This window comes from Ornithorhynchus anatinus, chromosome 1, assembly GCF_004115215.2.
Source record: "Ornithorhynchus anatinus isolate Pmale09 chromosome 1, mOrnAna1.pri.v4, whole genome shotgun sequence".
Classification (NCBI taxonomy): domain Eukaryota; kingdom Metazoa; phylum Chordata; class Mammalia; order Monotremata; family Ornithorhynchidae; genus Ornithorhynchus; species Ornithorhynchus anatinus.
Window position 1 is genome coordinate 182,298,689 of NC_041728.1, and position 25,634 is coordinate 182,324,322.

At 63.8% G+C, this 25,634-nt stretch overlaps 3 protein-coding genes across 9 annotated transcripts in view; 1 reads left to right on the forward strand and 2 right to left on the reverse strand.

The window, feature by feature from the left end:
- Positions 1 to 954: 954 nt before the first annotated feature.
- Positions 955 to 6,544, reverse strand: CHPF (chondroitin polymerizing factor). The gene is given in 10 exon segments (XM_029063198.1): positions 955 to 1,155; positions 1,158 to 1,716; positions 1,718 to 1,925; positions 1,928 to 2,044; positions 2,047 to 2,146; positions 2,255 to 2,440; positions 2,869 to 2,903; positions 2,906 to 3,040; positions 3,123 to 3,208; positions 6,390 to 6,544. Coding segments are annotated over 10 exon segments (1,782 nt in total).
- A 3,896-nt stretch (positions 6,545 to 10,440) lies between these two features.
- TMEM198 (transmembrane protein 198) lies at positions 10,441 to 17,149 on the forward strand. Its single transcript, XM_029068964.1, has 4 exons — positions 10,441 to 10,740; positions 13,347 to 13,925; positions 15,246 to 15,454; positions 16,654 to 17,149. The coding sequence occupies exons 1-4, from the start codon at positions 10,533 to 10,535 to the stop codon at positions 16,801 to 16,803; spliced, it is 1,146 nt and encodes a 381-aa protein (XP_028924797.1). The 5' UTR covers positions 10,441 to 10,532; the 3' UTR covers positions 16,804 to 17,149.
- A 444-nt stretch (positions 17,150 to 17,593) lies between these two features.
- The window catches only part of OBSL1 (obscurin like cytoskeletal adaptor 1), a 50,470-nt gene continuing 42,429 nt past the window's right edge, over positions 17,594 to 25,634 (reverse strand). For all 7 annotated transcript variants that reach the window (XM_029073548.2, XM_029073574.1, XM_029073570.1 and 4 more), the window contains one exon: positions 17,594 to 17,728. In XM_029073548.2, the coding sequence (XP_028929381.1) occupies positions 17,721 to 17,728 (8 nt within the window). In that variant the 3' untranslated portion in view covers positions 17,594 to 17,720. The remainder of the gene's footprint in view (positions 17,729 to 25,634) is intronic.

Below are 25,634 nucleotides of genomic sequence, written 5' to 3' on the forward strand. Positions count from 1 at the left end.
GAGGATGGAGGAAGAGGGGGGCTAGGGGCCGGGGGGGAGGCTGCCGAGGGGCCCCCTGGGCTGGACCTGGGGTTCAGGCTTCTGGGCACAACTGCCCCCCGGCCTCCGGACCACCGTCGGGTCTCCCTCGCGGCCCCTTCTCACGGCCCCTGGGGCAGCCGCCAGGAGGCCGGGGTGGGGAGGGGCAGGACCGAGCTGGGGGGGAGGGGGAAGGGGCAGGAGCATCACCCCCTGGAGTTGCGGGGGCAGGCGAGGGGGAGGCTCCCCTAGGTTCGATCCCCCTGGACCGGTTTTATAAACGGTGCAACACTTGGGAATAAAGAGGCATAAATTACTCACGTGTGAAAACTGGGGCACGGTGTGGGGGGACGTGGGGGGGCTTTTTGGACCCCGGGCCACAGCCCCCTGAGGAGAAAGGGGGTGTTGAAGGGCTGATCACCCCCCCAACACACACACACACACAGGCTTTCTGTCCCTTCTGGATCCGCCGACCGGCCCCAGTAACGAGCGAGGGGACGGCTGCCGTCAACCACTTTATTGGAGGCCGCCTGCCTTGGGTTCACTCCGAGAGAGAGGAAGAGTTGGGGAGAAATGGGGGGCCGTCTTTCCACCCGACCCCCCACCGTCCCCCCAGCCCCACAATGCGGCTCTGGGGAAAACCCTGCAACTCCTCTGACCCACCCCGGCCGTCCCGCAGGCTGGAGGGTGGGGGAGCCGGCGTCGATGATGCTCAAATAGGGGCCCGCCCTGGGGGGGAGGGGAAGCCCCCCCCCCAGGAGGCCGGCGGGGGTCACCCCGGCCTTTCTCCCAAGCGGCCCGGCCCCGACTTCCCGGGCCGGGGGTCGCGGAGGAAGAGAGGGAGCGCGGGCCTTGAGGCGCGGACCGGCCCGGGTCCGGCCTTGTCCTCCCGGGGCCGGGGGCAGAGCCGCGTCCGTCCATCCTTCCGTCCGCCGCTCAGGCGCCGCCTCGGCGCTCCCCCTCGAACAGCAGCGCGGCCAGCTGCGGGCGGGAGCCGAGGCCCCGGAGGGCTCCCCGACGGCAGCGGCGGTAGCCGTCGGTGGGCCGGTACGGCTGGCGCAGGGCGGGCTCGGCGGCCCGCAGCACGTGCGGCCCCGAGAAGCGCAGGAAGAGCTCGTCGAGGTCCAGCCGGTCCAGCCGTCCAGCGGCTCCCCCTCCCCGGGATCGGCCGCCAGCCGGCCCCGGGCGGCCGCGTAGTCGGAGTTGTAGAAGCGGGCCTCGCCGGCCGCCTCCCGGTCGACGCGGCCCGCCGTCGGGCTCAGCTCCGGGGGCGCCCCGGGCGGCCCCAAGGGGGGAGCCACGGCCGGCTGGAAGGCCCGGAAGTGGACGGGGAAGAAGGCCTGGCCGCCCGGGACGGCGTGCAGCCGGCAGCGCCGCAGGAAGTCGGGGCTCAGGGCCGTGGCGGGGCCGGCCAGCAGGAAGAGCGTGTCCGGCGGGCGCTCCCGGGACGGCGGGTCCAGCGGGAGCAACGGGGCCGGGGAGGCCTCGCGCAGGCCCATCCGGGGGACGCGCACCCCCGGGAGGCGGCCCTCCAGCTCGGCCGCCCGGGCCTCGACCGGGGCGAAGACGTCCTCGCCGCCCCGGGCCGATGGGTAGAGGAGCAGGAGGGTCAGGGAGGCCCCGGGCCCGAGGCCCGGCTCCGACGCGGCCGCGGCCGCGAAGGCCTCCAGGAAGGCCGGGGCCGGGTGGAGCTCGGCCGGGCGGCAGCACGGAGAGGGGCGCGGCCCGCTGGGGCCGGGGGGCCGGCAGGAGCTCCACGCGGCCCAGCGGACGCAGCAGCCGCACGCGTCGGGCCGGGGGCCGGCGGCCGCCCCGCGGGGTCGGGGCCTCCAGCAGCAGGTCCAGCGTGTTGTCCATGCCGCGGGCCGGGTCGAAGCGCCGGTAGCCGTTGAGCAGGCGGGGCCGGGGCGGGCCAGCTCTTCCCGGGCGGCGGCCAGCACGGCGGCCCGGTCCGCCCCCCGCAGCGGGCAGCGAGGGGCGCCGTCGGCGCAGGAGAACACGTGCCGCTCGGTGAAGTAGTCCCAGGCAGGACGTCGAAGCGGGAGGCCGGGCGCGAGGGGGCCGGGAAGCCCACGGGCCAGGACGAGGCCTGCTCCGCTGCCAGGGCGCCGATGTTCTCTATCTCCCGCTGCGGGGGGGGCGGAGGGGAAAGAAGGTGTGGGGGGCCGGGGGGACAGGTCGGTCGCTCCCCGGGGATCCGGCCCCCCGGCCCCCCCACCCCGTCCCCTCTCCTCACCTGTAAGTCCCGGATCTCCCGGTAGGTGCGGCCCAGCTCGGCGCGGGCGAAGGCCCGGTGGAGCCGGTACATCTGCACGGGGTCTCGCACGGGGTGGGCGGTCAGCGCGCTCTCCAAGCGGGGGTCCCCCTCCTCCAGCTCCGGCTCCCCGGGGACCCCCAGCTCCAGGGAGTCGTAGCGCACCCCCTGGGGGCGGGAGGGAGGACCCGTGAGACCCCCGCCCCGGGACCATCACCTCTCTCCCGATCCCTCCCTTCTCCTCTGGCTCCGGCTTCCCGGGGCTGGGCCGGGGTGGGGGGGGGGGAGCGTCCTCAGCTCCAGGGAGTCATAGCACACCTCCCCGGGGGCAGAGAGCGGGAGCCGGGACACCTGGGACCCCCCGCCCTACCCTCGGCCTCCTCTGTCTCCGGGTCAACCCCCGGCTCCAGGGAACCATAGCGCACCCACTTGGGGTAGGAGGGCAGGAGCTGTGAGACCCCCCGAGATCCCCACCCTCAGCCCGCTCCCCCCGCTCTGGCTCCCGGGCGGAGACTCCCAGCTCCCAGGACCCTAGCGCGTCCCCTGGGGTCAGGGGTCGGGAGGCGTGAGGACGGCCAAGGCCCCGGCCCCCGTACCCCGTGGCTTCCGACGCAGCCGGCCCCGGTGACGGCCAGGGCCCGGCGTCCACGATGCGGTCGCGACAGCCCCGCAGGTGCGGCTGCAGCCGGCGAAGGAGGGCTCCGGACAGCAGGGTCCCCGCGCCCCCTCGGCAGTAGCGCCCGGCGGCCTCGGCCCCGTCCCCCTCCTCTCCGGCGAAGGCCCGGGGCCGGCCCAGGTAGAGGCGGTCGACGGCGGCCGGGCCGAGGCGTCCGGCCGGGCGGGCCGGGGCCCAGGGACGGCAGGGCGGACGGGGAGGTCAGCACGGCCACCGGCGGCCGCTGCCGCGTGCCCAGCTCCGTGCTGACGCAGCGGGTCCTGGAGGGGGGCGGCAGGGGAGGCCGGCCGTCGGGGCCAGGAAAGCCAACTCTCAGGGGAAGGGGCAGGGGTCCCCGGGGGCGCCCCCCCCCCTTTTAGAGAAGCAGCGGGGCTCGGTGGCCAGAGCGCGGGCTCGGGAGTCAGAGGTCGTGGGTTCTAATCCCGCCTCCGCCACTTTGTCAGCGGGGTGACTCTGGGCACTTCACTTCTCTGGGCCTCGGTGACCTCCTCTGGAAAATGGGGATGAAGCCTGGGAGCCCCACGGGGGACAACCTGATGAACCCCGTATCTCCCCCGACACCTAGAACGGTGCTTGGCACGGAGTAAGCGCTTAACAAATACCACAGTTATCATTATTACACTCCTAGATTATTCTCTCGTGCATTCCATTCACTGTCAGTCGTATTTTTTGAGCGCTAACTGTGTGCAGAGCACTGGACTAAGCGCTTGGGAGAGGACCATAGAACATCAGACACATTCCGGGCCCACGGCGAGCGGACAGACCAGAAGGGGAGACGGACAGGAATAGGAATCAATCAACTGAGGGATACGGATAGAAGCCGTGAGGGGCTGAGGGAGGGGGGATGAAGAAAGGGAGCGAGTCGGGGCGACGCGGAAGGGAGCGGGAGGAGAGGAGAGGAGGGCGCGGTCGGGGAAGGCCTCCGGGAGGAGGGGGGCCTGCAGGAAGGCTTGGAAGGAGGGGAGAGTCGTCGTCTGTCGGACTTGAGGAGGGAGGGCGGTCCGGGCCAGAGGCGGGATCGGGGCAAGAGGTCAGCGGCGAGATAGACGAGATGGAGGCCCAGGGAAAGGGTTGGCATTACAGGAGCCGAATGTGCGGGCCGGGCCGGGCTGGAGGAGGAGAGTAGCGAGATGAAGTAATAATAATAATAATAATAATAATGATGGTATTTGTTAAGCGCTTACTCTGTGTCCTAAGCGCTGGGGGAGATACAAGGTCATCGGGTTGTCCCCCGCGGGGCTCACAGGCTTCATCCCCATTTTCCAGATGAGGGAACTGAGCCTCAGAAAAGTGAAGTGACTTGCCCCAAATCACACAGCTGACAAGTGGCGGAGCTGGCATTAATAATAATAATGATAATAATAATGTTGGTATTTATTAAGTGCTTACTCTGTGCCCGAGCACTGTTCTAAGCGCCGGGGTAGATACAGGGTGATCAGGTTGTCCCACGTGAGGCTCACAGTCTTCATCCCTATTTTCCAGCTGAGGGAACTGAGAAGCGAAGCGACTTGCCCAAAGTCACCCGGCAGATGAGTGGCGGAGTCGGGATTAGAACCCACGACCTCTGACTGCCAAGTCCGGGCCCTTTCCACTAAGTCACGCTGGGGCCAGGTGATTGACAGTGCTCTGCACATAGTAAGCGCTCAAGGGGGTGAGGTGGGGGCAGGGGGGAGGAGGTGCATCGGGGGGGGCTGGAAAGACAACTCCGAGGGGCGGGGGTTGCTATATTGTCCTCTCCCAACCGCTTAGTACAGTGCTCTGCACACAGTAAGCGCTCAATAAATGCTACTGACTGACTGATTGACTGACCAGTAGTTTGGCCCCGCGGGAAGAACCCGGGCCCTGGAGTCAGCGGGCCCGAGTTCTAATTCCGCCTCCGCCGCCTGCCTGCTGTGTGACCTGGGGCCAGTCACGTCACTTCTCTGGGCCTCCCATTTCCTCATCTGCAAAATGGGGATTTTCCAAGGCCCGTTTTCCCTCCTACTTGGCCGTGAGCCTCTTGTGGGGGCGGGGGCCGCGTCCGACCCCAGCGCTTAGCTTAGTACGCGTCTGGCACATACTAAGCGCTTAACAGATGCCCCAATGCATCCCCTTTTAGGAAGGGGGGCGGGGGGAGAGGGTGACTGGGGGGGTGACATCCAACCCGATTGGCTTGTATCCACCCCAGCGCTCAGCACAGTGCCTGGCACAAAGTAAGCGCTTATCCGACACCACAGTCATCATCATCATCCACCCCAGCGCTTAGTACAGTGCCTGGCACATAGTAAGCGCTTATCGGATACCACAATCATCATCATCATCATCCGAACCAGTGCTCGGCACACGGTAAGTGCTTATCAGAGACCATAACCGTCCCCGTTCAGTTGGGGAACGGAGAAGAAGGGGAGGGCTGCCGGTGACATCCAACCCGATCGGCCACCCCAGCGCTTAGTACAGTGCCTGGTGCGTAGTAAGCGCTCAACAGATACCACAGTCATCATCGTCATCATCGACCCCAGCCCTCAGCACGGTGTCTGACACATAGTAAGCGCTTCAGAGAGAATACCACAGCCCTCGTCAGCAAGCCCATGGCTTAGTACGGTGCCCGGCACGTAGTAAGCGCTCATCCGATACCGGAATCATCATCCTCATCCAGCCCGGCGCTTAGCACGGCGCCCGGCACATAGTGAGGGCTCAAGAGATACCACAGTCGTCATCCGCATCCACCCCGGCGCTTACTACAGTGCCTGGCCCGAAGTAAGCACTTATCCGATACCGCGATCGGCATCCTCATCCACCCCGGCGCTTAGCACAGTGCCTGGCACATGGCACCCAGTAAGGGCTGAACAGATGATTACGTTCAGTACGATGGAGGTGGCCTGGGCGGCGGGCCGGAGCCCCCGGCCCTCCAACGGCCTGCCCGAGCCCCGCTGCCCCTCCCCGGAGGGTGACACCCGGAGAGACACGGACGCCCCGAGGGAGACACCGGTACCTGGCGGGTTGGGGGGTCTTCTGTCGTGGGGCCCGCCGGGCTGTCGGGTCCCGGAGGGCAGCAGTTGGGGCTGGGGGAGGGATCCCGGGGGGCCCGGGCTGGAGGATAATAATGATAATAATAATGTCGGTATTTGTTAAGCGCTTACTATGTGCTGAGCACCGTTCTAAGCGCCGGGGGAGACCCAAGGGAATCAGGTTGTCCCACGTGGGGCTCCCAGTCTTCATCCCCATTTGACAGATGAGGGAACTGAGGCCCCGAGAAGTGAAGTGACTGGCCCAAAGTCACCCAGCTGACAGGTGGCCGAGTGGGGATTTGAACCCATGACCTCTGACTCCAAAGCCCGGGCTCTTTTTTCCACTGAGCCACGCTGCTTCCGGGCTGGGGGATCCCGAGCTGGGGAGGCATCCTGGGGGTCCCTTGCTGGGGAGGGAACCCGGGGGGCCCGGGCTGGGGAGGGGGTCTCGTGCTGGGGAGGGATCCCGGGGGTCCCGGGGGTCCCGGGCTCGCAGGGCTCCTCCACCCAGCTGAGGCTGAGCAGGCTGAGGGTGAAGCCCAGGGAAAGTCCCAGGGCCACCGGCCCCGCCGACCGCAGCGCCGACCGCAGCGCCGGCCTCGCCCGCATGACCCCGGGACACCCACCGGACCCCGCAACGGCACCGGCACCGGGACCAGACACGGGGGGGGGGGGGGGGCGGCGGAGCCCGGCAGGGGGCGCTGTGGGGCCGCGGGGAGCCGGCAGGGGGCAGAGCGGCCGAGCTCCGGCAGGGGGCGCGGTGGGGCCGGCAGGGGGCGGGGCCGGCAGGACTCCGGCAGGGGGCGCTGTGGGGCCGCGGGGGGCCGGCAGGGGGCAGAGCCGGCCGAGCTCCGGCAGGGGGCGCGGTGGGGCCGGCAGGGGGCGGGGCCGGCAGGACTCCGGCAGGGGGCGCTGTGGGGCCGCGGGGAGCCGGCAGGGGGCAGAGCCGGCCGAGCTCCGGCAGGGGGCGCGGTGGGGCCGGCAGGGGGCGGGGCCGGCAGGACTCCGGCAGGGGGCGCTGTGGGACGGCCACGGGAGCCGGCAGGAGGCAGGGCCGGACGGGCTCCGGAAGGGGGCGCTGTGGGGCCGCGGGGGGCCGGCAGGGGGCAGAGCCGCGCGGGTTCCGGCAGGGGGCGCTGTGGGGCCGGCAGGGGGCAGGGCCGGGCGGGTTCCGGCAGGGGGCGCTGTGCCACCCGGACGCCGCGGGGCGGGGGCGGGGGGAGGGGCCGCGGTAGAGGGGCGGGTCCGGGGCCGCCGGAAGTGCTCCTCCCTCGGAGGGACGTCAGAGACGCCAGGGGGCGCTGCCGGTGACGTCAGAGGGAGCCCCGTCCCCTCCTTCTCGCTCTCTTTTTCTCCCCCCCCCCGCGGGGGCCTTCCGGGTGACGCCCAGGGGACCCCCCCCCGTCCCCTTCGCCCGAGGCCACGTGCCTTATTTCATAATAATAATAATAATGATATTGGTATTTGTTAAGCACTTACTCTGTGCAGAGCACCGTTCTAAGCGCCGGGGGAGACACAGGGTCATCAGGTTGTCCCCCGTGGGGCTCACAGTTAATCCCCATTTTACGGATGAGGTCACTGAGGCCCAGAGAAGTGACTTGCCCACAGTCCCCCAGCTAAGTGGCAGAGCCGGGATAATAATAATAATAATAATAATAATAATAATAATAATAATGTTGGCATTTGTTAAGCGCTTCCTATGTGCAGAGCACCGTTCTAAGCGCTGGGGGAGACCCAGGGGAATCAGGTGGTCCCCCGTGGGGCTCCCAGTCTTCATCCCCACTTTCCAGATGAGGGAACTGAGGCCCAGAGAAGTGAAGTGACTCGCCCGCAGTCACCCAGCTGACAAGTGGCGGAGCCGGGATTCGAACCCATGACCTCTGGCTCCCAAACCCGGGCTCTTTCCCCTGAACCCCGCTGCACATTTACGAGGTGTCAGACACTGTGTTAAGTGCCGGGGTTGATGATGATGACTGTGGTATCCATTAAGCTCTTACTATGCGCCAAGCACTGTAGTAAGCGGTATTTGCTGGTATTTTGTGACATTTTGCTGTCTGTTTCCCCCACCCCCCATCCTCCCGACTGCGAGCCCGTTGTGAGCAGGGACCGTCCCTCTTTCTTGCTGAATTGAACTTTCCAAGCGCTTAGTCCAGTGCTCTGCACACAGTGAGCGCTCAATAAATACGACTGAATGAATGTTAAGAGCCGGGGCTTGGGAGTCGGAGGACGTGAGCCGCCTCCAACACTTGTCTGCGGTGTGGCCTTGGGCGAGTCACTTCCCTTCTCCGGGCCTCAGTGACCTCCTCTGGAAAATGGGGATTGAAGACCGGGAGCCTCCCGTGGGACAACCTGATGACCCCGGATCTCCCCCAACGCTTAGAACAGGGCTTGGCACATAGTAAGCGCTTAAGAGATACCATGATAATAATAATACAAGTAACGTAGTAAGCGCTTAACAAATACCATGATGATAATACTAGTAATAGTAACATAGTAAGGGCTCAGTACCATCAATTTTATTATAATTCCTCTCTCTCTCTCTCTCGGGGTTCAGGGTGACATCAGAGACTGGGGGGGGCTTGTGTGACGTCACTCACGCCCTCCACACAAGCTCCGCCCCCTTTCTCTCTCTCTCTCTCTCTCTGTCTCTCTCTGTCTCTCACACACACAGAAGCAGCGTGGCTCAGTGGAAAGAGGCTGGGCTTGGGAGTCATTCATTCATTCATTCATTCATTCATTCATTCATTCAATAGTATTTATTGAGCGCTTACTATGTGCGGAGCACTGTACTAAGCGCTTGGGATGAACAAGTCGGCAACAGATAGAGACGGTCCCTGCCGTTTGACGGGCTTACGGTCTCATCGGGGGAGACGGACAGACGAGAACGATGGCACTAAACAGCGTCGAGGGGAAGAACATCTCGTAAAAACAATGGCAACTAAATAGAATCGAGGCGATGTACAATTCATTAACAAAATAAATAGGGTAACGAAAATATATACAGTTGAGCGGACGAGTACAGTGCTGTGGGGATGGGAAGGGAGAGGTGGAGGAGCAGAGGGAAAAGGGGAAAATGAGGCTTTAGCTGCGGAGAGGTGAAGGGGGGATGGCAGAGGGAGTAGAGGGGGAAGAGGAGCTCGGTCTGGGAAGGCCTCTCGGAGGAGGTGAGATTTAAGTAGGGTTTTGAAGCGGGGAAGAGAATCAGTTTGGCAGAGGTCATGGGTTCGAATCCCGCCTCTGCCACTCGTCAGCTGGGTGACTGTGGGCGAGTCGCTTCCCTTCTCTGGGCCTCAGTTCCCTCCTCTGTCAAATGGGGATGAAGACTGGGAGCCCCACGGGGGACGACCTGATTCCCTTGTGTCTCCCCCAGCGCTTAGAACGGTGCTCGGCACGTAGTAAACGCTTCACAAATACCAACATTATTTTTATTAAGCCCGTCAAGGGGCAGGGCTGGTCTCTCTCTGTTGCCGATTTGTCCATTCCCAGCGCTTAGTGCAGCGCCCTGCACAGAGCAAGCGCTCCATAAATAAGGTTTGAATGACTTATTTTCTCTCTGTGTCTGTCTCGGCGTTGCGGGCCCCGCCCCCTTCCGCTCTGTGGGGGCGCTGGGGGTGACGTCATAGAATCCCCGCCCCCTCCCTGGGCCTCCTCTCTTTGGGGGCGTTCGGGGTGACGACGGGGAAGCCCCGCCCCTTCCGCTCTGGTGAGGGGGGTGCTGGGGTGACGTCACACAAGCCCCGCCCCCTCCGTCGGTCTCCCCCTCTCTGAGGGACGTTGAGTGACATCCCACAAGCCCCGCCCCCTTCTCCGTATCTTCTCTGAGGGGCGTTGGGGTGACGTCACACAAGCCCCGCCCCCTCCGTCGGTCTCCCCCTCTCTGAGGGACGTTGAGTGACATCCCACAAGCCCCGCCCCCTTCTCCGTATCTTCTCTGAGGGGCGTTGGGGTGACGTCACACAAGCCCCGCCCCCTCCGTCGGTCTCCCCCCTCTGAGGGACGTTGAGTGACGTCGCACAAGCCCCGCCCCTTCTCCGTGTCCTCTCTCGGGCGTTGGGGGTGACGTCACACAGCCCCGCCCCCTCCCTGTGGTCGCTCTGAGGGGGCGTTGGGTGACGTCCCCGAGCCCCGCCCCCTCCCTCGGTCTCCCCCTCTCTGAGGGACGTTGAGTGACGTCACCCGAGCCCCGCCCCCTCCTCCGTGTCCTCTCTCGGGCGTCGGGGGTGACGTCACCCGCGCCCCGCCCCCTCCCTCGGTCTCCCCCTCTCCGGGGGCGGGGGGGGGTGACGTCACGGGCCGGCGGCCGGAGCTGTCCAGCAATCGGTCCGGCCGAGCGCTGGCCCCGTGCACAACACTGGCCTAAACGCTGGGGAGAGGACCGTAGAAGCGCCGCCAGAGGCGGGGTCCCGGCCCCCCTCCCGCCCCCCCAGGCCTTTCTTCCTTTCTTCCTTGCTTGCTTGCTTCCTTGCTTCCTTGCTTGCTTGCTTCCTTTCTTCCTTGCTTGCTTGCTTCCTTGCTTCCTTCCTTGCTTCCTTCCTTCCTTCCTTCCTTCCCCCCCCCGGGCGGGTGAGCTGGCGGTCCGTTCCCGGCCCCCGGCGCCATGCCGGGCCCCCTGCCGGGCCCCCCCGGGCCGGGCCCCCCCGCTCCGGGCCCGGTGGAGACGCTGAGGTCCCCGCTGCTGCCCCCCGAGCCGGACGCCCCTTCCTGGGGACCCCCTTGCGACCGGCTCCCGGAGAGGAGGTACCAGGTGCTGCCCTCGCTCGTTTGCATCGTCTGCTGCCTCTTCGGCGTCGTCTACTGCTTCTTCGGTGAGGATTTCCGGGCCGGGGAATGCCCGCACCCTCGCCCCTCGACGCCCCCGACCCTTTCGTCCCTCCCTCCCTCCCTCCGTCCGGCTCTCCACCCGCCCATCCATCCATCTCTCCATCCATTCAGCTCTCCCTCCATCCCTGCATCCATCCATCCATCCCTCCCTCCGGCCAGCCAGCCCCCTCTCCATCTATCCATCTTTCCATCCATTCATCTCTCCATCTATCCCTCCACCCGTCCATCCATCCATCTCTCTGTCCGTTCAGCTCTCCCTCCATCCATCTCTCCATCCATCCATTCATCTCTCCATCCATCCCTCCCTCCCTCCCTCCCTCCACCTCTCCATCCATCCATCCCTCCATCCCTCCCTTCCATCCATCTCTCCATCTGTCCCTCCATCCCTCCCTCCATCTCTCCATCCATCCATCCATCCATCCATCCATCCATCCATCCATCCATAATAACGTTGGTATTTGTTAAGCGCTTACTATGTGGAGAGCACTGTTCTAAGCACTAGGGTAGATGCAGGATAATCAAGTTGTCCCACGTGGGGCTCCCAGTCTTCATCCCCATTTTCCAGATGAGGTCACGGAGGCCCAGAGAAGTGAAGTGACTCGCCCACAGTCACCCAGCTGACAAGTGGCGGAGCCGGGATTCGGACCCATGACCTCTGACTCCCAAGCCCGGGCTCTTTCCACTGAGCCACGCTGCTTCTCAATGCATCCCCCCCCCCATCTCTCCATCCATCCATCCATCTCTCCATCCATTCATCTCTCCATCCCTCCATCCATCCCTCCATCCATCCAGTCCCTCATCTTTATCGAGCACTTCCTGTGGGCAGAGCACGGGACTCAATGCTTGGAAATCATAATGATGGTATTTGTTAAGCGCTTGCTATGTGCCAAGCACTGTTCTAAGCGCTGGAGAAGACAGAAGGTGATCGGGTTGTCCCATGTGGGGTCCACAGACTTCATCCCCATTTTACAGATGAGCGAACTGAGGCCCAGAGAATAATAATAATGCTGACGATGGTATTTGTTAAACGCTTACTATGTGCCGAGCACTGTTGTAGGCGCTGGGGGAGATTCGGGGTCATCGGGTTGTCCCACGTGGGGCTCCCAGTCTTCAGCCCCATTTTCCAGAGGAGGGGAAACTGAGGCCCAGAGAAGTGAAGTGACTCGCCCGAGGTCACACAGCAGACAGGAGGCCGAGCCGGGATTAGAACCCACGACCCCTGACTCCCGAGCCCGGGCTCTACCCACTGAGCCCCGCTGCTTCTCTGCGGCCATAAAGCGAGACGATCCCTGCCCGCAACGAGCTCACAGTGTGGGGGTGGAGTGCGGGGAGAGGCAGACATCGTTTCTGATAAAGTCAGTGGTCTTTATTGAGCCCTTGCCATGTGCAGGACCCCGGACTAAGCGCTCAGGAGGAGACAAGCAACAGGGTAACAGCCCCATTCCCTGCCCACGTAATAATAACACTGATATTTGTGAAGCGATCGCTAGGTGCCAAGCGCTGGTCTGAGCGCTGGGCCGAGCCGACAGTCTAGAGGGGGAGGCAGATGATATGAATAGAAAGAAGTAAATGAGGGATGAGGACAGAAGTGCCGTGGGACTGGGAGGGGGACGAAGAGAGGGAGCGAGGCGGAGCGACGCGGAAGGGAGCGGGAGGAGAGGAGAGGAGGGCGCGGTCGGGGAAGGCCTCCGGGAGGAGGGGGGCCTTCGATAAGGCTCCGAAGGGGGGGAGCATCATTGTCCGGTAATAATAATGTTGGTATTGGTTAAGCGCTTACTACGTGCAGAGCGCTGTTGTAAGCGCTGGGGGAGATGTAGGGTCATCAGGTGGTCCCCCGTGAGGCTCACAGACTTCATCCCCATTTTCCAGATGAGGTCACTGAGGCACCGAGAAGTGAAGTGACTTGCCCGCAGTCACACAGCTGCCAAATGGTGGTATTGGTTAAGCGCTTACTGTGTGCAAAGCACTCCGAGGCGATCAGGTTGCCCCGCGTGGGGCTCACAGTTTTAATCCCCATTTTACAGTTGAGGTCACTGAGGCCCAGAGAAGTGAAGTGACTTGTCCGAAGTCACCCAGCCGGCAAGCGGCGGAGCCGGCATTCGAACCCGTGACCTCTGACTCCCAAGCCCGGGCTCTTTCCTCTGAGCCGCGCTGCTTGAGCCTCACCCCCAAGGGGAGCCCCGCCCCCCTCCCCCAACCCCCGCCCTCCAGGGGACCCCTAGAACCACGATGACTCTCCGAGTCCTCCTTCCGGGGTCCCCATTCGGCCGAGCTTCTTCCTCGACCCCCAAGGCCCGCCATCCTCTCGAGGCCCGGCTCCCCCGTCCATTCGGTGGTTTATCTCCGGAGCGCTCACGGCGTGCGGAGCACCGGACCAAACGCTCGGAAGGCCCAGCTCGGCGACGGAGAGAGACCGTCCGCGCCCTCGCCGGCGATCGCCGTCTAGAGGGGGGGGAGACGGACGTCCGGACCGGGAAACGGGCGGCGGTCGCCCCCGCCCCCTTCTTCCTCCCACCCCCACGTCTCTGCCCGCCGTCCCCCCCGGCGTCCACGGTGCCTCTGACCCTTGTCAACGCTTCTTGGCCCGCAGGCTACCGGTGCTTCAAGGCGGTGCTGTTCCTGACGGGACTCCTCTTCGGCTCCGTGGTCATCTTCCTCCTGTGCTACCGGGAGCGGGTGCTGGAGACGCAGCTGAGCGGGGCGGCCAGCGCGGGCATCGCCCTGGGCGTCGGCCTGCTGTGCGGGCTGGTCACCATGCTGGTCCGCAGCGTGGGCCTCTTCCTCCTGGGCCTGCTGCTGGGGCTCCTGCTGGCCACGGCCGCGCTGCTGGGCTCGGGCCCCTTCTACCAGCCGGCCTCCGTCTGGACGCCCCTGGGCCTGCTGCTCGGCGCCGGCCTGCTCTGCGCCCTGCTGGCCCTGCGCTGGCCGCGCCCGCTGACCACCCTGGCCACCGCCGTGGCCGGGGCCGCGCTGGTGGCCGCCGCCGTCGACTACTTCGCCGAGCTGCTGCTGCTGGGCCGCTACGCGGCCGAGAGGCTGAGGGCGGCGCCCCCCGGACCCCCGCTCTGCTGGCGGAGCTGGGCCCTGCTGGCCTCCTGGCCCCTGCTCAGCCTCATGGGCGTCCTGGTCCAGTGGAGGGTCACCGGCGACGGATACTCCCACACCGACGGTGAGGGGAGGCGCGGCCGGACTCGGGGGAGGGACGCGGGGCTGGGCCCTGGCCCCGGGACGGCGGAGGATCCGGGCCTGGCGGCCCGCGGGGTCCGGGGGGCGCGGGGGGCGTTGGGGGGGGGGGGGACGGACACCACGGGGGTGGCGGGGGAGAGAGAGTCACGGAGGGACCGAGAGGCGGAGAAAGGCAGAGGGAGGGAAAGAGACGGAGATGCAGATAGTCACCGAGGGACACGGTAATAATAATACTAATGATAAAATAACGGCGTTTGTTTAGCGCCTGCCGTGCGTCAAGCACCGTTCTAAGCGCTGGGGTAGCCGCAAGGTAAATCGGCTTGTCCCGCGTGGGGCTCCGGTCTTCATCCGTGCTTGGGAAGCAGCGTGGCTCGGTGGAGAGAGCCCGGTCTGAATCCCGGCTCTGCCTCTTGTCAGCTGGGTGACTGTGGGCCAGTCACTTCTCTGGCCTCATCTGGAACAGGGGGATGAAGGCCGGGAGCCTCCCGTGGGGCAACCCGATGACCCTGTATCTCCCCCAGCGCTTAGAACGGTGCCCCGCGCATAGTAAGCGCTTAACAAATACCGGCGATTTCGTCCCCGTTTTGCGGGTGAGGGAACTGAGGCCCGGAGAAGTCAAGTGACCCGCCCAGGGTCGCACGGCAGACGAGTGGCGGAGCCGGGATGAGGGAGCGCGTCGTCTGACTCCCCGGCCCGCGCTCTTTCCACTGAGCCTCGCTGCTTAGAGAGAGAGAGATGGAGAAGCAGAGACCGGCCACTAGTGACAGAGACAGGCAGAGTGGGAGAGACAGAGAAGTAGAGACAGAGACAGAGAAGCAGGTAGTGACAGAGACAGAGAGGCAGAGAGAGACGGTGGGGGAGAGAGAGACAGGCTAGAGCCCGGGCCTGGGAGTCAGAAGGTCATAGGTCCTAATCCCGGCTCCACCCCTTGTCTGCTGCGTGACCTTGGGCAAGTGATTTCACTTCTCTGGGCCTCAGTGACCTCATCTGGAAAAGGGGGATGGAGACCGTGAGCCCCACGGGGGACAGGGACTGGGTCCTATCTGATTTGCCCGCATCCGCCCCAGCGCCTAGTACAGTAGCCGGCGGCGGATAGAAAGCGCTTAACAGATACCGGGACGATTATCGCTTCCAGGGGAAAGGGGCCTGAGGGGAGGGAATCGGGCGGGATCTGGAAATGGGGGAGGTGGAAGGTGGAGGAGAATAGGTTGGAAGTGTGAGTGGGGGGCACCGGGGGCCGGGGGCGGGGGGCGGTGAGGGTGCGGGTCCCGGGTGGTCTGAGCGGCGGGCCTTGTCCCGGCAGTGGTCATCAGGCGGCAGCAGAGGCGGGTGCAGCTGATGCGGATCCGGCAGCGAGAGGAACGGAAGGTCCGGCGGCGGCGGACGCGGCCCCCCCGGCCTCCCTCCCGCCCACCCCGCGGCCAGGACCCCCGGACCCTCGGACCCCCGGACCCCGCCTACCGCCGCCGTCCCGTGCCCGTCAAGCGCTTCAACGGGGACGTGCTCTCTCCAGTGAGTCGGTCGGCCCGCCTCCGCCGGACACCTCCACAGTCTTGGGGGGTCCGGGGCACGGTGGGATCCCCGGCGTTGGGGGGGCGGTCTCAGAATCCAGCGTCCTCTTGGATCGAGGCTTCTGGGGGCCTTGGATGTTGACTTGTGGGACGTCTCCCCGTCCCCGATCTGGGGGCTGGGGGACAGAGGGGTCTCTGGTGGGGGTTGGAAGACCCCAGAGGAGTCGGTCGGGTCTCAAAATCCGGCATCCTCCGGGATTGTGGGTCTGGGGGCCTTGGGATGTTGAAGGGCAGGGCGCCACCCCATCCACACTCTTGGGACCCCAAGGATTGATTCATTCATTCAGTGGTATTTATTGAGCGCTTAGAGAAGCAGCGCGGCTCAGTGGAAAGAGCCCGGGCTTGAGAGTCAGAGGTCACGGCTTCGAATCCCGGCTCTGCCCCTTGTCAGCTGGGTGACTGTAGGCGAGGCACTTCACTTCTCTGGGCCTCAGCTCCCTCATCTGTCAAATGGGGATGAAGACCGGGAGCCTCACGTGGGACCACCTGATGACCCTGTATCTCCCCCAGGGCTTAGAACGGTGCCCCGCACATCGTAAGCGCTTCACAGATACCAACATTATTCTCATTTCAGAACACTGTACTATGGCGGGTTTGGGAGCCCCGCGGCGGGGGGGGGGGGAGGTCTCAGAATCCAGCGTCCTCCGGGACCGCGCGTCTGGGGACCCTGGGATGTCGGGGGGGGGGGGGTCGGGTCTGTGTCCACGGGCTTTTGAGACCCAAACCGGGGAAAGCTGGGAGGGGGGCGGCGGGGCGGGGGAGACCCTCTGACCCGAGTCCCGTGTCCGAGGGAGCTGGGAGGGCGCGGCTTCGTGGCTAGAGCCCGGGCCTGGGTGTCAGAAGGACCTGGATTCCAATCCCGGCTCTGCCGCGTGTCTGCCGAGTGACCTTGGACAAATCCCTTCACTCCTCTGGGCCTCAGTGACCTCATCTGGAAAATGGGGATGAAGACCGGGAGCCCCACGGGGAACGGGGACTGGGTCCAACCTGATTAACTTGGATCTACCCCAGCGCTCAGTACAAGGCCGGGCGCGTAGTAAGGGCTTAAGAAGTACCATTCTCGTCATTATTATCAGGGGGCGATGGGGCGGGGTGGGGGGGGCCACCCTCCATCCTGAGACCCTCGTCCCTCTACCGCAGAGTTACATCCAGAGCTTCCGGGACCGTCAGACGGGGTCTTCCCTGAGCAGCTTCGTGGCCGCTCCTCCCACAGACTTGGACTACGAGTGCGGGTCCACCGTGCCGCTGACCGCCGCCGCCGCCGCCGCGGGACCCCCGGTCCGCGTCTAGACGCCCCCTCCCCGGTACCGGACCGGACCCGGATCTAGGCCCGGACGGCCGCGGCGGGGCCGACCCCCAGTCTGGGGGCTCCTCACGGGACCGGTCGGACTGGCGCGCCGGTCCTCCCGCTCCCCCCTTCTCTGGGAGCGGCCCCCTCCCCGCCTCATTTCTGGCCCTCGCGCCCCTGCCCTGCCCGCCTGAGTCTGGGGGGAGGAGGACTCTCGCCCTCTCCTCCCTTGACCTCCTGACCCCGCCGAGACGGTGGGAGGAGGGCAGGGGGTCTGTGACCATCACTAGCTTGTGCCCGGGGGCTTCGTTTGTCTGGGTTGGGAGGGGACCACCGACCGTGCCCCTTCCTGGGGGGGGGGGGCGGGGACGGGAGGGGGGGTGCCGAGCTGGGGCGGGGAGGGTGGGCTCGTGTGTGTGTGTGTGTGTGTGTGTGTGTGTGCGCGCGTGCGTGGGTGTGCACGTGTGACGGTGGGGTCCGTGTGCATGTCCGGCGTCGGCCGGCCACTCCCCCGTGAGACGCCTCATGCTTCTTCTCTCCTCCGTGTTTTACATCTTTTATAAATGTGCCAAACTGCCTGACCTGGGCCTGATGGTGATGATGATGTCCGGGTAAGCGCCGACCGGGTGCCAAACGCTGTTCTAGGCGCTGATGTGAGTCGGGTCACCGGTGGGGTCCCCCGGCAACGGACTGCCGCCCGGCCCGGCCCCCTCCTCCTCCTGCCTCTCCCCCCCGACCCCGGCCTCCCACCCGAGCCCCGCAGACAGAGAGCGTGGAAGAAGGGGAGAGGTCTCCGAGCCGTTTATTCCCCACCCTCTCCCTCCCCCACCGCTGTCTTCCCTCCGTCCGGCCTCCTTCAGCCCCGCGGGGGTCCGGCTGGGGTCCGGCTGGGGTCCGGTCCGGCCAGGCTCAGCGGATCTTAGCTCCCTGTGGAGGAGACGGAGGCTGACCCGGGGGAGGCCCCTCTCGCCCCCCACCCCCTCTGCCACGTGGCACCCTTGGAAGAGCAAGGGAAGGGCTGCTTGGCGGGCCCAACGCTTTGCTCTCGAACTCAGGTTCACAGGCCGACCTCTCTCCGGACAGTAACCCCCCACCCCTGACCCCTGGACCCACGCGGATAGGGCGCTAGAAGGGACGGACCCTCCGTCTTGGAGTCTCCGGGCGTTCTGGGTCAGGCCTGGGCATTCATTTACAGGATTTGTTAAGCGCTTGCTATGGGCCGGGCACTGTACTAAGCGCTGGGGTGGATACAAGCGAATCGGGTTGGACGTGGTCCCTGTCCCACGTGGGGGTCCCCGTTTCCATCCCCATTTTACAGATGAGGTCACTGAGGCCCGGAGAAGTGAAGCGACGTGCCCTAGGTCACGCAGCAGACAAGTGGCGGAGGCGGGGTTAGAACTCATGACCTTCTGACTCCCGGGCCAGGGCTCTGTCCGCGAGGCTTAGTGGCAAGAGCTGGGGCTTGGGAGTCAGAGGATGTGGGTTCTAATCCTGACTCTGCCACTTATCTGCGCTGTGTGACCAAATCTCTTAACTTCTCTGTGCCTCAGTGACCTCATCTGTAGAATGGGGATTAAGATTGTAAACCCCACGTGGGACAATCTGATTTCCCTGTATCTGCCGCAGTGTTTAGAACAGGGCTTGGCACATACTAAGCGCTTAACAAATACCGTAATAATTATCGTTATGCCATGCTGCTTCTCCCACCCCAAGGGCAAAGCTCAGTTTCCCAGGGCCCCCCATTGTCTCCCCAGCTGCCCCCCACAGGGGTCCCGAAAGGCCACGGGGCAGCAGGATTCGCCTTGCTACTTGGCCGTGTCCGGCGCGGGCCCGGACATCGAGAACGAGCAGGGTCAGAGCCAGGGCCGCCGAGAGCCGTAAAGAGCTTGGAGCGGCAGCGGAGGAAACAGAAGGACGGGCCACAAGGAGGGACAGAACTGGGGCGCGGAGAGGACACAGAGGCAGAGGAAAAAGATGGAGAGCCCCGCAGGAGGCCAGGGAGACTTGAGAGAACTGGGACGCAGAGGAGAGAAGAGTCAGTGGGACACGGTGGAGAGGGGAGGAGGGACGCAAGGAGAGAGAGGGGAGATGATGGAATTGGGGTGCAGAGGGGAGAAGAGGCAGAGGGGGAGGATGGAGGGGGCAGAGAAAGGGTGCAGAGAGAGAGGAGAGATAGAATTGGGGTGCAGAGGGGGAGGATGGAGAGAGCAGAGGAGGGGTGCAGGGAGAGAGGAGAGATAGAATTGGGGTGCAGAGGGGAGAAGAGGGGGAGGATGGAGAGGGCAGAGGAGGGGTGCAGGGAGAGAGGAGAGCATAGAATAGGGGTGCAGAGGGGAGAAGAGGAAGAGGGGGAGGATGGACAGAGCAGAGGCGGGGTGCAGGGAGAGAGGAGAAGATAGAATTGGGGCACAGAGGGGGAGGATGGAGAGAGCAGAGAAGGGGTGCAAGGAGAGAGGAGAGGATAGAATTGGGGTGCAGAGGGGAGAAGAGGCAGAGGGGGAGGATGGAGAGGGCAAAGGAGGGGGTGCAGGGAGAGGAGACGATAGAACCTGGGGGGGTAAAAGGGAGAAGTATGATGATATAGTGGCTAGAGAGGCTGGGTCTGGGAGTCAGAAGGTCAGGGGCTCTGACTGCTTGTCTGCTGTGTGACCTTGGGCCAGTCACTTCACTTTTCTGGGCCTCAGTGACCTCATCTGTGAAACGGAGATTGAGCCTGCCAGCCCCTTGGGGGTCAGAGATTTTGTTTAATCTGATCAACTGGTGTGTAGCCCGGCGCTTCGAACAGGGCTTGGCGTATAGTTAGTGCTTAACAAGGAGCATCATTATTATTATTATTAGAAGAAGGAGAGGGGCAGGGTGGAGAGCGGAGGAGGGGCGCACAGAGAGAGAGAGAGAGAGAGGAGACGATAGAATTGGGGTGCAGAGGGACAGGATGGAGAGAGCAGAGGGGGTGCAGGGAGAGAGGAGGTGATAGAACTGGGGCGTTCTTTCCTTCCGGCGTATTTATTGAGCACTTACTGCGTGCAGAGCACTGTACTAAGCGCCTGGGAAAGTACAATACAAAACGAACGCCGACCGGGCCAGAGGCGGGACGTGGGCCGGGGGTCGGCGGTGAGACAGGGGAGTTGGAGGCCCAGGGAGAAGTTTGGCGTGAGAGGAGCGGAGCGTGGGGGCTGGCTTGGAGGAGAAAAGGGAGGGGAGGTCGGAGGGGGCCAGGGGATGGACGGCTTTAAAGCCAGTGGGGACGAGTTTTTGTTTGCTACGGAGGCGGATGGGCAACCACTGGAGTTTTTTGAGGAGGGGGGTGACATGTCCTGAACGCTTTGGGAGGAAAACGATCCAGGCAGCAGAGTGAAGTATCCCCACTGCAGTGGGGAGAGACGGGAGGCTGGGAGGTCAGCGAGGAGGCTGATGTAGGAATCCAGGCGGGAGACGACGAGTATTAACGTGGCGTAGCGGTTTGGATGGAGAGGAAAGGGCGCATTTTAGCGACGCCGCGAAGGTGGGACCGAGGGGATTTGGTGACGGACTGACTCCGTGGGTCGAACGAGACGGAGGAGTAAGGGATGACGCCAAGGTCGACGGGCCGGTGAGACGGAAAGGATGGAGGCGCCGTCTCCAGCGATGGGGAAGTCGGCGGGAGGGCGGGAAGAAGAGGCAGAGAGGCAGGGTGGGAAGCAGAGGAGGGCTACAGGGAGAGAGGAGATGATAGAACCCGGGAGAAGAGAGGAGAGAGGACAGAGAAGTAATAATAACAATAATAATGTTGGTATTTATTAAGCGCTTACTATGTGCAGAGCACTGTTCTAAGCGCTGGGGGAGATACAGGGGAATCGGGTCGTCCCACGTAGGGCTCACGGTCTTAATCCCCATTTTACAGATGAGGGAACTGAGGCACAGAGAAGGGAAGTGACTCGCCCACAGTCACCCAGCTGACGAGTGGCAGAGCTGGGATTCGAACTCGTGACCTCTGACTCCAAAGCCCGGGCTCCTTCCACTGAGCCACGCTGCTTCTCTAATGGCCTAGTGGCTAGAACCCGGGCCTGGGCGTCAGAAGGTCATGGGTTCTAATTCCGGCTCTGCTTCCTGTCTGCTGGGTGACCTTGGGCCAGTCACTTCTCTGGGCCTCAGTGACCTCGTCTGGAAAATGGGGATGAAGACTGGGAGCCCCATGTGGGACAGGGACTGTGTTCAACCTGGTTAACCTGTATCTAACCTAGTGCATAGAACGGTGCTGCCCACTTAGTAAGTGCTTAACGAGTACCACGATAATGGTTATCGTTATTAGAAGAGGGAGTGGGGCAGGGCGGGGAGCGGAGGAGGAGGGCAGGGAGAGAGGAGACGATAGAACTGGGGTGCAGAGGGGAGAAGAGGCGGAGGGGGGATGGGCAGAGCAGAGGAGGGGTGCAGGGAGAGAGGATAGAATTGGGGTGCAGAGGGGAGAAGAGGCGGAGGGGGAGGGTGGAGAGAGCAGAAGAGGGGTGCAGGGAGAGAGGAGAGGATAGAATTGGGGCGTAGAGGGGAGAAGAGGCGGAGGGGGAGGGTGGAGAGAGCAGAGGAGGGGGTGCAGGGAGAGAGGAGAGGACAGAATTGGGGCGTAGAGGGGAGAAGAGGCGGAGGGGGAGGGTGGAGAGAGCAGAGGAGGGGGTGCAGGGAGAGAGGAGAGGATAGAATTGGGGCGTAGAGGGGAGAAGAGGCGGAGGGGGAGGGTGGAGAGAGCAGAGGAGGGGGTGCAGGGAGAGAGGAGAGGACAGAATTGGGGGCGTAGAGGGGAGAAGAGGCGGAGGGGGAGGGTGGAGAGAGCAGAGGAGGGGGTGCAGGGAGAGAGGAGAGGATAGAATTGGGGCGTAGAGGGGAGAAGAGGCGGAGGGGGAGGGTGGAGAGAGCAGAGGAGGGGGTGCAGGGAGAGAGGAGAGGACAGAATTGGGGCGTAGAGGGGAGAAGAGGCGGAGGGGGAGGGTGGAGAGAGCAGAGGAGGGGGTGCAGGGAGAGAGGAGAGGACAGAATTGGGGCGTAGAGGGGAGAAGAGGCGGAGGGGGAGGGTGGAGAGAGCAGAGGAGGGGGTGCAGGGAGAGAGGAAGAGGACAGAATTGGGGCGTAGAGGGGAGAAGAGGCGGAGGGGGAGGGTGGAGAGAGCAGAGGAGGGGGTGCAGGGAGAGAGAGAGGATAGAATTGGGGCGTAGAGGGGAGAAGAGGCGGAGGGGGAGGGTGGAGAGAGCAGAGGAGGGGGTGCAGGGAGAGAGGAGAGGACAGAATTGGGGCGTAGAGGGGAGAAGAGGCGGAGGGGGAGGGTGGAGAGAGCAGAGGAGGGGGTGCAGGGAGAGAGGAGAGGATAGAATTGGGGCGTAGAGGGGAGAAGAGGCGGAGGGGGAGGGTGGAGAGAGCAGAGGAGGGGGTGCAGGGAGAGAGGAGAGGACAGAATTGGGGCGTAGAGGGGAGAAGAGGCGGAGGGGGAGGGTGGAGAGAGCAGAGGAGGGGGTGCAGGGAGAGAGGAGAGGATAGAATTGGGGCGCAGAGGGGAGAAGAAGTATCTGACCTACCGCCCTGCACTGACTTTCTGCCCGTTTCTAATCCCGGCTCTGCCCCTTGCCTGCCGTACGACCCCGGGCAAGTCACTTCACTTTTCTGGGCCTCAGTGACCTCATCTGTGAAACGGAGATTGAGCCTGCCAGCCCCTTGGGGGTCAGAGATTTTGTTTAATCTGATCAACTGGTGTGTAGCCCGGCGCTTCGAACAGGGCTTGGCGTATAGTTAGTGCTTAACAAGGAGCATCATTATTATTATTATTAGAAGAAGGAGAGGGGCAGGGTGGAGAGCGGAGGAGGGGCGCACAGAGAGAGAGAGAGAGAGAGAGGAGATGATAGAATTGGGGTGCAGAGGGACAGGATGGAGAGAGCAGAGGGGGTGCAGGGAGAGAGGAGGTGATAGAACTGGGGCGTTCTTTCCTTCCGGCGTATTTATTGAGCACTTACTGCGTGCAGAGCACTGTACTAAGCGCCTGGGAAAGTACAATACAAAACGAACGCCGACCGGGCCAGAGGCGGGACGTGGGCCGGGGGTCGGCGGTGAGACAGGGGAGTTGGAGGCCCAGGGAGAAGTTTGGCGTGAGAGGAGCGGAGCGTGGGGGCTGGCTTGGAGGAGAAAAGGGAGGGGAGGTCGGAGGGGGCCGGGGATGGACGGCTTTAAAGCCAGTGGGGACGAGTTTTTGTTTGCTACGGAGGCGGATGGGCAACCACTGGAGTTTTTTGAGGAGGGGGGTGACATGTCCTGAACGCTTTGGGAGGAAAACGATCCAGGCAGCAGAGTGAAGTATCCCCACTGCAGTGGGGAGAGACGGGAGGCTGGGAGGTCAGCGAGGAGGCTGATGTAGGAATCCAGGCGGGAGACGACGAGTATTAACGTGGCGTAGCGGTTTGGATGGAGAGGAAAGGGCGCATTTTAGCGACGCCGCGAAGGTGGGACCGAGGGGATTTGGTGACGGACTGGCTCCGTGGGTCGAACGAGACGGAGGAGTAAGGGATGACGCCAAGGTCGACGGGCCGGTGAGACGGAAAGGATGGAGGCGCCGTCTCCAGCGATGGGGAAGTCGGCGGGAGGGCGGGAAGAAGAGGCAGAGAGGCAGGGTGGGAAGCAGAGGAGGGCTACAGGGAGAGAGGAGATGATAGAACCCGGGAGAAGAGAGGAGAGAGGACAGAGAAGTAATAATAACAATAATAATGTTGGTATTTATTAAGCGCTTACTATGTGCAGAGCACTGTTCTAAGCGCTGGGGGAGATACAGGGGAATCGGGTCGTCCCACGTAGGGCTCACGGTCTTAATCCCCATTTTACAGATGAGGGAACTGAGGCACAGAGAAGGGAAGTGACTCGCCCACAGTCACCCAGCTGACGAGTGGCAGAGCTGGGATTCGAACTCGTGACCTCTGACTCCAAAGCCCGGGCTCCTTCCACTGAGCCACGCTGCTTCTCTAATGGCCTAGTGGCTAGAACCCGGGCCTGGGCGTCAGAAGGTCATGGGTTCTAATTCCGGCTCTGCTTCCTGTCTGCTGGGTGACCTTGGGCCAGTCACTTCTCTGGGCCTCAGTGACCTCGTCTGGAAAATGGGGATGAAGACTGGGAGCCCCATGTGGGACAGGGACTGTGTTCAACCTGGTTAACCTGTATCTAACCTAGTGCATAGAACGGTGCTGCCCACTTAGTAAGTGCTTAACGAGTACCACGATAATGGTTATCGTTATTAGAAGAGGGAGTGGGGCAGGGCGGGGAGCGGAGGAGGAGGGCAGGGAGAGAGGAGACGATAGAACTGGGGTGCAGAGGGGAGAAGAGGCGGAGGGGGGATGGGCAGAGCAGAGGAGGGGTGCAGGGAGAGAGGATAGAATTGGGGTGCAGAGGGGAGAAGAGGCGGAGGGGGAGGGTGGAGAGAGCAGAAGAGGGGTGCAGGGAGAGAGGAGAGGATAGAATTGGGGCGTAGAGGGGAGAAGAGGCGGAGGGGGAGGGTGGAGAGAGCAGAGGAGGGGGTGCAGGGAGAGAGGAGAGGATAGAATTGGGGCGTAGAGGGGAGAAGAGGCGGAGGGGGAGGGTGGAGAGAGCAGAGGAGGGGGTGCAGGGAGAGAGGAGAGGACAGAATTGGGGCGTAGAGGGGAGAAGAGGCGGAGGGGGAGGGTGGAGAGAGCAGAGGAGGGGGTGCAGGGAGAGAGGAGAGGATAGAATTGGGGCGTAGAGGGGAGAAGAGGCGGAGGGGGAGGGTGGAGAGAGCAGAGGAGGGGGTGCAGGGAGAGAGGAGAGGATAGAATTGGGGCGCAGAGGGGAGAAGAGGCGGAGGGGGAGGGTGGAGAGAGCAGAAGAGGGGGTGCAGGGAGAGAGGAGAGGATAGAATTGGGGCGTAGAGGGGAGAAGAGGCGGAGGGGGAGGGTGGAGAGAGCAGAGGAGGGGGTGCAGGGAGAGAGGAGAGGATAGAATTGGGGCGCAGAGGGGAGAAGAGGCGGAGGGGGAGGGTGGAGAGAGCAGAGGAGGGGGTGCAGGGAGAGAGGAGAGGATAGAATTGGGGTGCAGAGGGGAGAAGAGGCGGAGGGGGAGGGTGGAGAGAGCAGAGGAGGGGGTGCAGGGAGAGAGGAGAGGACAGAATTGGGGCGTAGAGGGAGAAGAGGCGGAGGGGGAGGGTGGAGAGAGCAGAGGAGGGGGTGCAGGGAGAGAGGAGAGGACAGAATTGGGGCGTAGAGGGGAGAAGAGGCGGAGGGGGAGGGTGGAGAGAGCAGAGGAGGGGGTGCAGGGAGAGAGGAGAGGATAGAATTGGGGCGTAGAGGGGAGAAGAGGCGGAGGGGGAGGGTGGAGAGAGCAGAGGAGGGGGTGCAGGGAGAGAGGAGAGGATAGAATTGGGGCGCAGAGGGGAGAAGAGGCGGAGGGGGAGGGTGGAGAGAGCAGAAGAGGGGGTGCAGGGAGAGAGGAGAGGATAGAATTGGGGCGTAGAGGGGAGAAGAGGCGGAGGGGGAGGGTGGAGAGAGCAGAGGAGGGGGTGCAGGGAGAGAGGAGAGGATAGAATTGGGGCGCAGAGGGGAGAAGAGGCGGAGGGGGAGGGTGGAGAGAGCAGAGGAGGGGGTGCAGGGAGAGAGGAGAGGATAGAATTGGGGTGCAGAGGGGAGAAGAGGCGGAGGGGGAGGGTGGAGAGAGCAGAGGAGGGGGTGCAGGGAGAGAGGAGAGGATAGAATTGGGGCGCAGAGGGGAGAAGAAATATCTGACCTACCGCCCTGCACTGACTTTCTGCCGGTTTCTAATCCCGGCTCTGCCCCTTGCCTGCCGTACGACCCCGGGCAAGTCACTTCACTTCTCTGGGCCT

Excerpts from the sequence above, each read along its gene's own strand:
- TMEM198 (XM_029068964.1), top strand. The coding sequence starts at position 10,533 with ATGCCGGGCCCCCTGCCGGGCCCCCCCGGGCCGGGCCCCCCCGCTCCG. Across the intron at positions 13,926-15,245 it reads CGGATACTCCCACACCGACG|TGGTCATCAGGCGGCAGCAG; the intron begins GTGAGGGGAGGC and ends TTGTCCCGGCAG. Across the intron at positions 15,455-16,653 it reads ACGGGGACGTGCTCTCTCCA|AGTTACATCCAGAGCTTCCG; the intron begins GTGAGTCGGTCG and ends CCTCTACCGCAG.